The sequence below is a fragment of the Ascaphus truei genome, chromosome 14, assembly GCF_040206685.1.
Source record: "Ascaphus truei isolate aAscTru1 chromosome 14, aAscTru1.hap1, whole genome shotgun sequence".
NCBI classification, from domain to species: Eukaryota; Metazoa; Chordata; class Amphibia; order Anura; family Ascaphidae; genus Ascaphus; species Ascaphus truei.
Genome location: NC_134496.1, coordinates 7,931,366 through 7,944,638, shown reverse-complemented (window position 1 = coordinate 7,944,638; position 13,273 = coordinate 7,931,366). Strand labels below are relative to the sequence as shown.

Below are 13,273 nucleotides of genomic sequence, written 5' to 3'. Positions count from 1 at the left end.
ATCGTTGTGTGGATTGTATTGATGCGCATATTAAAGGGGACATTTATTTATTTTAAAACGGCAACTTGGACGGCTGCTTTAATATCATTAAATGAGGCTTAACCGCTTCACCGCCATGCGTGGCTGGCATTAAAGGGGTTAGGAGGTTTTGTACCACCTGGCCACAGATATTGGAGTTACAACAAAGTGAGAGAACTCAGCCACATAACACGCTCTCTCACTGTTTAATGCCTGTTCCAGAAGTTCAAATGCAGTCGACGGCGTCGAAAACAAAGGCTGGGGAGCCGGTCTCGGAACAACCCAACATCATCAACCGGAATAAATATACAGTACAAAATGTGTTTGTTACAAGACTAGAAAAGGGCCCAGTGTTAAAAGCATCTGATGCAGCGAATTAAATATTGCAGCAAACTAGACCGAATTATAGGAAAAAGTTATTCCCAATGCTGGCCTTTTGCAGCCCCTCCACCCAGCCAATAAATCTTATTTTACATCATCAATAAAATGAATCATTTAGGCAGGAGATATACAAATACCGGACCTCCCGTTAGAAATAACCTCTTATGACCAGCGTCTGTGGTCCTGCCAAGGAGCATTATCTTTTCATTAGAAGAGCACAAAAAATATATATATATATAAAAATATTTAATTTCTCGTTTTAAAAGATTTTTCTTTGCATACGTTTATTCGCTACGCAGCTCTAGCGTGGAGGTCCTTGCGGCTGCTACGGGTTGAACAAGGCCGTCTTGGAAATCATGCCCCATTTGATGTGACGTTTTCCCTGTTGCTTGGTTAGAGACCCGCCCTGCGGTGTCATCTAACCTATCGGAACTCGCCAATGTTCCATGGATTCTCCGCGGCCCAGGCGCGCTGGTGTTGCGGGCGCTGCTCACGTTACAGCCCCCGTTGGGTCTCCCTGGCTCTCTCCTAAAAGGTCGGCTTGCTCATGTATTCTTCCATCGTCTGCAAATGAAAGCCACAAACCAGATTACCATCAACAATCCAAAATAAAGCAGGAGAATTTACCAGATGTGGGGGATATGGAGGGATGGATGGGGGGATAGGGTGAATGGGGGGGAAGTGGGAGGATTGGGGTAGATGTGGGGATGGGTGGGGGGGATGCAGGGATGTGATAGTTTTAGCCGGTCCTATTATATACCACTTAAGTGAAAGTGTGATTGGGAAGATTATGGCCCGTATTTACAAAACAGTGCTACGCCTTCAGTAAACAAGGCTGCAAGCAACCTTAAGGTTTAGCACTATTTAGTAAAAATGTAGTAAATTTAGTAAACTATTTAGCTTAAGGTTTAGCACTATTTTAAGGTTTAGCACTATTTTAAGGTTTAGCACTATTTAGTACTCTTGCTCTTTAATATGCATGGAAACTCACTGTAAATATCCTCCCTATTATAGATGTGGGGACCCAGACTTCTCCTACTCTGTCTCGCTCCCTGTGACTGCCTCCTATATAATATGCTGCCAAGTTAATGCCTCGTTGGTGATTGATGCCACAACATTGTGACATAACCGCAGCATATCGAATACGATCCTCATTCCTTAGGATGACCGTTAACGACCGTAACCGATTTCACTACTTCGTGAATTGACCCACGGATGCCAAGTACGAGCCATGAGAGTGGCCCCCACACGATTCGCTCTGGCCCCTCCCCCGTACCTCTTGTAACATGTCCCCGTCCTCGATGGCTCTCACCACAGACTCCTTGGACGTGTCCTGGACCTCTCCCCCCAGCAGGAACTCGTCCAAGATGAAGTAAGCTTTCTCGAAGTTGAAAATGATGTCTAGCTCGCAGACCTAGAGGAGGAGGAAGAGCGTGGCCATTAACCTCTCATCGCCGACAGCCCAGTGACGCATTGCAGCAAAGGGACAAGGTGTGGCTCAGTGAGTAAAGACACTGACTCGATAAACAATGACACTTTAGCCTGGTTCAATTCCCAGTGTCAGCTCCTTGTGACCTTGGGTGAGTCACCTTATCTCCCTGTGCCAAAAACATAGATTATAAACTCTCTGAGCTGTGACTGTCTTTAACATTCCTATGTACAATGCTGCATACCGCACACTACCCAGCATACCGCGTGCTACCCAGCATACCGCGTGCTACCCAGCGAACCGGGGACTATGCTGTGACTGTGAAGCACTATATGAAATAAAGTTGTTATTAAAATCTATAAAGTGCATATTTATTTTTGCAGCATTTGTCACAATGCGGGGGTCTTTGCCCCTATTTTTCCTCTGGCCACTGACCTTTTTAAACAGTGTACATTATTCTAAAAAAAAAAAAAAAAAATGGGCCAAAATCAAAACAGAAACAGGCTCGCCCCTTTGTATGTTTTGCACAGGATGGGAACCCTGGTTCCCCAGAGCCGAAGTGCGCGAATTTTAGCAAAGCCCCCCCATTTCCCAAAATACAAGGTTTAAATCTCCCTCCAGAGGAATCAAAATGGTCACCAAACCACGGGCCAATAGGAAGCTGCAATGTGGTTGGCTGCGGCTTCCTATTGGACAGCCATTTAAATCCCCCTGTGAAACCAGGAAGTAATACCAGTAACTTCACTGGTTAGTATCTCTGGAGCTGAACATAGCCATCCTGTAAAAGAAAAGGGGGTTTCCGCTGTAATATGGCTGCTAATTCCTCTGGTTTAGCAAACCTCAAAAAGGACCTTAGGAGAAGATTAAGTTAAGACCATTTTCCTGATAAAATCCCTCTGTTTTTGCATTGAAAAGTGCTCTGTGCTGCCTGGTGAGGTACAAAAAGTGTGAATAAACCGCAGACGTTGCCATGTGCACACTGTACAGCAGGCTCTTACGTAGTGTCAATAAAAAAAAGCAATCTAAGAACCGCTAGGAAATAACATCATAATAATAATAATATAATAATAATAATAATAATAATAATAATAATAGGTTTGGAAGAATAAGAAAAATCCCCGATCTAGTTCCACTCAAAGCCCTTAGTTTTGAGAATTCTCAATCAAAACAAACTTACTGATATTGAAGTAAAAGAACAAACATGCCAAATAAATAAAGTTAACATAAAAAAAGGAATGTAGTAAAACCGGTTATTCATTTAAGAAAGAGACATGATCTATATCAGGGGGGGTCAACTCCAGTCCTCAAGGGCCACCAACAGGTCAACTTTTAAGGATATCCCTGCTTCAGCACAGGTGGCTCAATCAGTCCCTGCTTCAGCACAGGTGGCTCAATCAGTCCCAGCTTCAGCGCAGTTGGCTCCAACAGTCCCTGCGTCAGCACAGGTGGCTCAATCAGTCCCAGCTTTAGCGCAGTTGGCTCCAACAGTCCCTGCTTCAGTACAGGTGGCTCTTCGACTGAGCCACCCCCTGAGGACTGAAGTTGGCCACTCCTGATTTAGGAGATAGACATGATCTATATCTACCCTCTATGTTATTGATGTGAAGTATCCTCCAAGGTGAAGCCGAACTGTTATAGATCTGCATTAGGGAGAAACTTGCGGTAGGTACGACTCGCCTGTATGAAGGCTGGATGATGAAGATGATTAACTAAATCATTCCCTTTAGATGAACTTCCCTTTAGGTCACTGACCAAGGTCATATTGGGAGGAACTTGAGCTTTAAATGTGGCTGCCCCGTGAATTTACATGGTGGGGCACATTGAAGTGTAGACAAATACAAGGGAGGCACAAGTGATACCTTGAATAGCTAACTCATAGTTAAAAAGCGTGCAAGCTTTCAGGACCACACAGGTCCCTTCTTCAGGCAGGTTTTTTTTTTTACTGAAGATGGGACCTGTGTTGTCCTGAGAGCTTGCACTCCATGAGTGTGGCGGGGAAGGGGTTAACTGGGCTTATAATAAAGTTCAGGCCCACTTGGTTAACCCTGACCCGTGTGTTGGGGTCTTAAAGTGTCAGCTCTGGGACCCAGATGTCAAAAATTTATTACTGCAACTGTGTACTGATTTTGCGACATTAAAGAATGATGTGATTTTATTTCCTTTCCGGGGATGCTGGGATCGGGAGATTTCTAGGCTGTAAGTTTCAGGGTGGGTTTGGTGGAGAAAGTCTTTGCAGAACGCGTCTATGTAGCGGGGTTCCGGGTTATGGGATACCCCAAAAGTTGTATACGGAGATTGAGTGATATCCTCTGATACTGCTAAGCGCATTACCCTGCCAACCTTGTACCCTGAAAACGCTCTTACGACTCACTGCCAGAGTCCCTGCTGCAGCATCTTCCAGACAAGGTAAATGGGTATGAAGGGGTTAAAAGATATCTGCAGGTATACACAGGGTCCTTAGTATAGCATGGGGCTCCCCAGTATAGCAGAGGTACCCACATACTGTACATGCCCAGGTATCCTGAGCCTAGAGTAGGGGTTCAGGAAGATGCTCACGCTAAGGTTATGAAGCTGAGCAGATTTGCAGTGTTTAAAAGTATGTTTCTAATGTGTGCCAGGAATGAGGCTAGTGATTAGTAGAGGATATACACTCACTCCATGCATGACACCAGATTAGGAACTCATAACTTGTTGCACGCAGCAGACAGGACACCACATCTTTTATTAAACGGGAATAGTTTAATATGTATAGATATTGCTGACCTGTATATGAGCTGAGGGCTTTCTAAGTTATAGACTCTGGAAGGCACAGATGGTTACCAGGGGCCATACTTGAAAGGGCTCAGAGATGCCTAGGTGTGAGGCCATATGGGCCCTGCCATTATTATAGAGCACCCATATCCTGGCATGAAACAAGGCAAACTAACACCCTTTGCTAAACCTCTGGGGCAGAGGGGGATATTTTACCTGCCCGGCTAAAAGGCTCAGGGGTGGGAAACCCTGTATGAGTGTTTTTGATTGGTTGCTAGGCGGTTGCTAAGGTGTTTTGATTGGGCTGCAGGTTTTCTGGGGCCTGGACACCAGAGGTTTGAAAAGCCCTGACACAGGTCAGATTCTTCTGTTCTAAGAGTTCCATCAGTTCCACCTTGTGTGATTCACCTGAGATTCAGTCCCACTGGAGAAGTGGCCTGGAATATTTTGCTGTGTGTTTGCAATTGGGAAAGATTCGTTTTGTTATCCCAGTTTTCCAAAGTAAGTGTGTCTTTTTACTGTATTTTTGTGTAACATAGTTGTGTGCGTTCATTAGGTGAATAAACGCAATTTATTTTTATCTCTCTGCTTGCTCAATCAATGATCCCGGTAATTAAAAGTGGTAGTAAGCGGGTCTTACCGTGACAATGAGTTAGCTATTCGAGGTATTCCTTCTGGCCGGCTGGGAGTATGGCAGGGCCCGTTGCACAGTCTGTGTGCGTGGGGGCTTCTTACCTCCTCCGGAGCCGGCATCTCTTCCTGGTTCCACGCGATGACATCACGTGATGCGCACGGCCTCTTGCCCGCCCTCACGTCACTTGACGTTGCGTGGCACTTACAGACGCCCCGCACTCTCCCCCGGCCCAACTCCGGTAATCACTGTTTAAATATGGTGGTTAAATTAAACATCACAACGTTTAAACTGTGATTAAGGAAGTTGGGCCGGGCGAGAGCGCTGGGCCTCTGTTCTACGGGCTGACACGGTACCATCCTCTACTTTGTGTCAAACTGTGATAGCGACGATTTGGCGCCACTGCACAGAAAGTCCTATCCACATCAATGGGAGTTTTGCTGCGTTAGTGCTGAATCAGAACCATCACACCTGTGTATTAGCAAGATAGAAAGACATACACACACACACACATATATATATTACATACATACAAACATACATACATACATACATACATACATACATAGGTGGCCAACTGTTCTCTCCTGCTAGCCTAGGAAAATCTGTTGCTGTGAAATGTACGTGCTCATACATACATACATACCATTAAAAAATTGCGCAACGTTTCAGAAGAGAGAGACACATATGTGTGCATAAACACATCCTCCCTACTGACATACTCTCCCGCAGACTACAACCTGGAAATGCAAAGAGCGTGTGTATCTGTGTGTATGTTACATATACATACACATATACCGAGTCCCACATATCTCCTGTCCCACCTGTGCTTTCTCGTTTAATTGTATATAACGCCAACCATGTAGGCAGCACTTTACATTAGTAACTTACAGACAAGTTACAATACAGGGAGTAGAACCTAGGGAGGTACGGTCCAACAACCCATTAGCATGAAATAAAAACCGTGCCACAAAGAATTTACAATCTAATCTGAAACCATATTACAGTGACTGTTCTGGAACAGAGGGGACCAGAAATTATGCATAAAAAAGGGCTTCTACCAAACCGATAAAGGGTTAGTGTGTGTATACACATACACACACACACTGCTGCTTTAACACCAATAACTATATCTGCGCATGCACGCGTTGCTGTTCATCTTACATTCCCAAAGTACTTGTCCAGCAGCTCCACTAATCGATGGACGACTTCCAGCGTCAGCAGCTCATTATCCTGGTCTTCGATAGCACAGCAGAAGAACAGGCTGGCGTACCTAAAACAGAGAGACAGCTCAGTGCCGGCATGCTCTGAACTCAACAGGAGAAGGTGCTAGTCAGTCAACGCACTGACACCATAAGGGGATCCTACATCTAAACCTCACAACTGTGTGCTGTATCCTCGTAAAAACAATACTACAGGCTGCTATATTCAAAACAACGTCCCTCTCCGTTTACATGTTAACCCAGGGTCATCCCTTGAAATGAGCGGATAGGAGATTTCACCAGCAGGACAAAAAGGAAGCTTTACCGTAACCGTGGGGACATGTGGAATTTACTACCCCTGAGGGCTGTGATGGAGGATACAGCAGGTACATTTAAGACACACATTGGACACGTGTTTTTGTTTTTTTAGAAGAGAGGTGTACAGTATACACAGGGGACATGCAGAACAGGTAGACACGGAAGCAAAGCTTTTTTTCAAGGGATCAATCTCTACGCCGTTTACTGGAGTTGGGAAATACTTGTTTGTGTGATGGAAAAAGCAAATGTTCAAAGTGTTTTTCACCCAGTTAGAATTTAGAAAAAAAGATTGACTTCTGCTGTCACAGAAGGGCTTCCCCCCCCCCCCCCCCTCCCAACTTTAACGGTGTATATATTAATCCTTTCGCTGCCAGGTGTAATCCTTAAATTGCTGGACAGAAGGAGTCAGATGGTGCATTTGTAGTGGATCATATTAAAGATGGCTACCTCCATAAAGTATTCATCTCCATCATAAGCATAACCGAATTCTAGCATCACCTTTCCCATAGGCGTGTGTTGGAGTGTACGAATACTGAAAACGGCAGAGAGAGAAGCAGCGGATGTGACAGTATCTACAGTATCATTTAAAAAAGTTACGCCAGACATAGATTTTTTTTTTTTTTTGGTACAAGAAGTCCATACTTCATGGAATATGAAGTATGTTAATCAGTCTGGTAGTTCAGGGGTTAACATAAGTTACAAATGGTGTCTCTGTGCTGATCAACAAAGAGGGCTTACGTGAGGGGCATCACGGATAACCCACTAACGAGTGAAATGTGCGGTCAGCCTCCAAGCAAACCGTAACATTTTTGGATGATCACTTGTGCATCCCAGAGAGAGGTGGCAAACAGGTCACCACTTAGTTGGAGTAGTTTATTAAAAATGAGGATATCATGTGATGACACCTATTCTGAATAATAACAGGTACATATTTGGCATTGTTGCAATAAGACAAATCAAATCGTACCACACTCTTCATGATTAAGTGGTGCAAAAGACAGATAACGGTTTCTCCTGCGAAAATAGAAGTTAGGCTGTCATTTGCAGGCGTGCATGTGGAGAGCACAGACGCAACCGGCAAGATGGCGTATGTCTAAGTATGAGGGACATGAAGCTCTGAGTGTGTTTCTATATTCAGTCACACTTGAAATGTCACGAGACAAGAGGTTTTTTTTCTTCTTAATCATAAAACTTTCAACACAGTGGCTGATTGATGACAGGGGTGGGCTTACGTTGTTTCAATGTGGAAGAGATAGTGCATAAGTCTCATCAAGGTAATATGAAAATCAGAATTCAAAAGGTGTGTGTTTTGGGATCAAAAACACGTGAATTCTCATCTTCTACGCCATATGCAGATGATGTAAGGTTTGTGCGCTCCTTACCTCATCTGCATATTGAATACTTTACCTTGGAAGCAGCACATCCATCAAGCCACACCAGGAATTGTGAATAATTATCTTATTGCTACAGGGTTAGTCCCCAATGAGATAGATGGTGGGGGCTTTTATTTGCTTCCCACAACCTGTCTTCAGGGGGCGTTTACCCATAATTGTTGGCTTTATTATTCACACACTTATTGATTCTATGTTATTTTCCTTGGATGGTGGTTTTTGGTATTATTGAACTTTATACCTGGCATTTGAGCGCTCTTGAACTTTCACCTATCATCTTCTACTCCAGTAAACACTCTGGGACAGGACCTATGACATATCGTAACGTACTGTATAGGGAATTCTGTTTGTTTTATCCTTTTATTTTAAGAAACTGTTCTGCATTTATTGTAACAGTATGTTCTTGTAATAATCTTTTTCTCTAATCTAAAGTGCTGTGTGTGTGTGTGTGTATGAATGTATGAGTATACATCACTCACTCTCCTCACATGAGACCGGCTTGCCTCCTAGCGCGCATGCGCAAATCTCACTGCAGGGACTGGCAATAGATTATACAGGTGTTCTGAAGTTAGCCGACGCACAGCTATGACGATACCTCCATTAGTCGTGTGACCTTATAAATTACAATTAGCTGCCTGTGATTGTTTGCACTGGGTGTGGTTGAGGGTATAAATATTTTTCACAACCATTGTTCTCCAGCACACCCCTGAGGAAGGTCCATTCCGGACCGAAACGTTGGATTTTATGTGCTTGTGTATCAATTGAAGACAAGTTTTTTCTTTGCATTACATATTGAGTGCTGTTCTTTGTTTGCATTCTGGGTTAACACACACACACACACACACACACACACACACACCTTTAATAAGTAATGCTTTGAGCTCTGAATGAAAGGTTGCAAACTTTGTAGAGAGTATTTACATTTTCTGACACATTTTGATTTGACAGATTTTTGTGTTAAGTGAATCATTTTTCTATAATAAACAGGGACCTGATATTTCTTGGATGGTGGCAGCAGCGTATAGACATGATTGCAATTGAGTAAGGGGTTAATATTAACTCACTGGAGGTACCTTGTGGAGGAGAAAGGTGAGTTGGCTAGAGTAGCCGTGTGTATTAACCCTGGTTGCATATCTAAGTCACGTGCTTACTTGTGTGCTGTTCGTGACAGATGGTATACTGTATTGGGACGGATTGAGAGGTGATATTATTTATTTGAGGGACCTTTGCGGAAGGTGAAAAGTGTGTCAGCTAGATGTGTGTATTAACCCTTCTCCCATATGCAGGTCACGAGGTCACAGCTGTGTCGTACGTGGCAAGCGCCAACATATTATACATACAACATATTATATCAATGTTATAAATAAATAATATTCCATAGTGTGGTACAAAGGGGGGGGTACAGAGTTACGTATATTACCTAAACAGAATTACATATCAAAAAGTAAGGACAGACAAGCGCAAAAAAAGATACAGATAGAGGGAATAAGGGCAATGTTGAAACAAAAGGTAAAAGTGGCTGTTCATTGAGGTACGGAGAATGCCTGAAGGTGGAGTATGGTCCTGCCGCACATTGGATCCCATGTAGGTTTGGGGGGTGGATGTTTGGAGGTGTTGGCGTGGAGTTTGGTCCAGGCGCAAAGCAGGTCCCAATAGGGTTGGAGGTGGTAGATGTTAAGGGTATGACGGATTAGGCTTCCTTGAGTTTTATGGAAGTTTTAAAATATATGAGTGTTGGGGCAAGAGTCTAATGGTGCGCAGTAGGGAATTCTCGAGTGGGGGCAGTACGGGATAAGTCTTGTAGGCAGAAGTGAGGAGGAGGAAATAAGGCAGGAGGAGAGGCAGATGTCAGAACGTACTTTCCCAGCTCATGGCCAAAACAATTTTAGATCCAAACACTAATTGGAGTCTGTTGCAGGGTACATGCAACCACACGCGGGTTCTCTTGATAAGGCTTATTTATTGAGCCTTTAAAAATACAGCACACAAAAACAAAACAGCTTCTTTTCAGCATACAAAAACAAAATAGCTTCTTTTCAGCATGCAGGAAAACAGACAGTTCATCAAACATCTACTTAGAAGACAGACCTTTGAGCAGTAATCTTACTTCAGCATTTCAGTCCTGTCTCTTGATCAAACAGCCCCATGTGTGTGCAGCCTGGGGGTTTTAAAACACCTTGATTATGCAGCTGGGACCGCTCAAATTGTCAGGAGCTTCCCAGCTGAAAGTTAACCTTGTCACTGCTGCACTGCCTACCCACACATACGTCTGGCAGGCATAGAGCTGGTGACGTTCATTCATCCTGTCACAGAGTCGCTCTAAAAAAAAGAAAGGAGTTCTGGCGCATAGACAAACGTGAAACATGGATCGCAGTCATCCCACAAAAAGCAGCCTCACAAAAGTAAAGCAAGCAACATAAGATAAGTTGAACGTAGATGTTAGATTGATAAAAGTTGTACCAGGTCAGCTAACTCAACACAAGGAGGACAGGGACTCGCCCCAATGTCATAAGGATCTAGTCTCCGATGGAAAAACAGAATTAAGGGTACGGTTAGAATAAGAAAATAAAGAAAAACCCAGGGTGAAGATACTATGTTCACATCCTTTGATAAATCAAATTGAGAACTAGATGGAATTACTGAAATTGATGTACTGATGTTTGTAACCTTTGAAATGTGAGGTACTGTACCAAAATGTATTGAAATGTAATATGTACATCTTGTCTAAGGCTGATGAAAGTGTACTGTCGTATAGAGCGGTTGATAGGTCTGGGCAGGAAATGGTACAGAAGGAAGAGAGGAGAGGTTGTAAAGATGTTTAAAAATGAAGGGGGTCTTGAGCATGTAGGTTTCTGTATGTGCATGTGGAAGTACATGATTTACAACATCTGTGTCCCATAGACTTCAACAGTCTCTCACTGATAAAAATGACAACGCATCTAATAAACGTCCATTTCTTTGATCCTGTACTCCTAAATCTCACTACGTTTGCTCCTTGAAGGTTAAACTCTCTGCACCTACATGGCCTATTAAAGAGAAGGTCACGACATTAAGCCGTTTGCAAAGAGGCCTCACCTCTTGTACACGAGTTTCATATCCTTCCACTCCACAAAGCTGCTCATTCTAGGACCTCGGTTTAAGATCGTCGTCACCAGCTCCCGTGTAATCTTGTTCTTCTCCTTCTCGGTAAGAGTCACATACCACTTCTGTAAGCGTAGCTTCCCTTGGCGGCTGAACAGCAGGAGGAAACGGATCTGCAGAAGGAGGTGTCAAGAACAGCATAACATCTCAGATCTATACGCATCAAAACTCTGGTTTGTAGCATTATTCATACAAAACGGCCCATTAGCCAAGAGATTGACCCCCCAATTCATGCGCCTCAAGCGTAGAACTTGCAGGCATGGAACACTCTGATTGGCTCAGACTGCTGTCACGGATACAGAAAGTATACACTCCAAGCAGCTCTTCAGAAAGTTCCATTCATGCACAATCCATGGGGGGGGAGGGAATGTAACTTTGAATCCCTTCTGTGCTAGAGGGGTCGGCAATGCACTACAAAAAACAAGCTAATTTAGAGCAATTTTGCAGCTATCGCCTTCCGGCTCTCAGATTTATCAAAGAAACAATACCAATGTTTTGTATGGGATATTTTAATTTAAACACAAGATATTGTACCAGTTTTAACCACACTGCTTGTCATGGTCTTTCCTTTGAACCGAATACATTTAAATCAATAAATGCTGGTAATAGCCTAAATTACAGGATTTGCCACAGACATTAGTGATCCTCACTCACTCAAAGAAATGTAGGTGCATGAGAAACCCTTTTATAGAACATAAGTGAGGCAAACCCCTATTAAGTAGACTCATCTAATGCAAGAGAAACTCCCAGCTGTGTCATCATAATAATCTTACCATACTGATGTGTACACAAACATATAGAAATCGACATCTACACTATCAATCCAAAAATAGCTTTTGCAGCGACTGTGAGGATATCACGAATATATATACTGTATAAGGCTGCGTACCCGCTAGCGCTGAGCGTGCTGCGCTTGCGACGGTTAAGTCCTCGCTCATGCTGTGCGCTCGTGCGCAGGCACACACACTCCCCCGCGCTCGGCGCTTAGATAAAACAAAAAAATTATACTTTCCCGCGCGCTCAACTACCCAAAATCCCCCCCTCCCCCGCATGAGTAAATGCAGGACACCCGGCGCTCATGCTTGGAGCACTTTCCAAGCATGAGCGCGCTCAGCGCCAGTGGGGACTCAGCCTAAGTATATATCATGCTCACCTTTTGCAAATATCATACAGGTTTCAATATAATTTCCATTTTACAGTACATACATCAGTTTCTTCCACAGGCTTAGGGGGTTTGTGAAAGTACAATACATAGCATTTCACCAAAACAACCTATCTAACCCCCATCCAGCACGAGTAGTGGAACGACGTTGGTACGTCTTTGCATGTACAAAATGTTGGAGGATCTGCCTAAATGTGTCTATTCTTTAACTAGATCATTCCCTTTCACGTATTAATTTCCCCCCATAGTCTACACAACATTGTCTCCCTCTTCCAAAGATCCATTTTCCTACAGACTTCAATGAGGTTACCCTTCTACACACCAAGGTCGATCCTCAGTCTTCAATGAGGGCGCCATCATGCAAACATTTGACCTTGTTTCAATGTGGTCACACACACACTTAATGATTAAACAGTGATAGTGCCAATCAGGGCACCACTGTCCTTAGATTTCAATTTCATCGTTCCCCTTTTAATCCAGACATCAGAAACTAATATGAAGAATTTTTACAAGTGGAAAATAAACATGATCTTATCGTGTGTGTGTGTGTGTGTGTGTGTGTGTGTGTGTGTGTGTGTGTGTGTGTGTGTGTGTTGATGGAAGGTCAAAATGAGGACACACCTGACCACTTAAAAATGTATGTTTACAATACCAACAACCTACTGTATATTGCAGATTGCAGTTAAGTGAAACATAATATTATGTCTGACTTTTGCTTAAAAGCTTTGCAAAATCAACCAAGGGAGAAATAGTTGTTTTTTTGTTTGAGAGAGAGAGAGAGATTTGGGGCTAGATCAATATTTTGCAAAGCCGTTTCCCAGCACTGAAGAAGAGATGAGATTAATTCAA

The 13,273-nt window shown here is 43.4% G+C and overlaps 1 protein-coding gene across 12 annotated transcripts in view; it reads right to left on the bottom strand.

Moving 5' to 3' along the window:
* Positions 1-205: 205 nt before the first annotated feature.
* The window catches only part of AP1S3 (adaptor related protein complex 1 subunit sigma 3), a 146,836-nt gene continuing 133,768 nt past the window's right edge, over positions 206-13,273 (bottom strand). For 11 of the 12 annotated variants that reach the window (XM_075569652.1, XM_075569656.1, XM_075569655.1 and 8 more), the window contains 4 exons: positions 11,197-11,375; positions 6,375-6,483; positions 1,676-1,813; positions 206-963 (listed from right to left, as the gene is read on the bottom strand). In XM_075569652.1, the coding sequence (XP_075425767.1) occupies positions 928-963; positions 1,676-1,813; positions 6,375-6,483; positions 11,197-11,375 (462 nt within the window). In that variant the 3' untranslated portion in view covers positions 206-927. The remainder of the gene's footprint in view (positions 964-1,675; positions 1,814-6,374; positions 6,484-11,196; positions 11,376-13,273) is intronic. The other variant, XM_075569659.1, reaches the window with a different exon arrangement.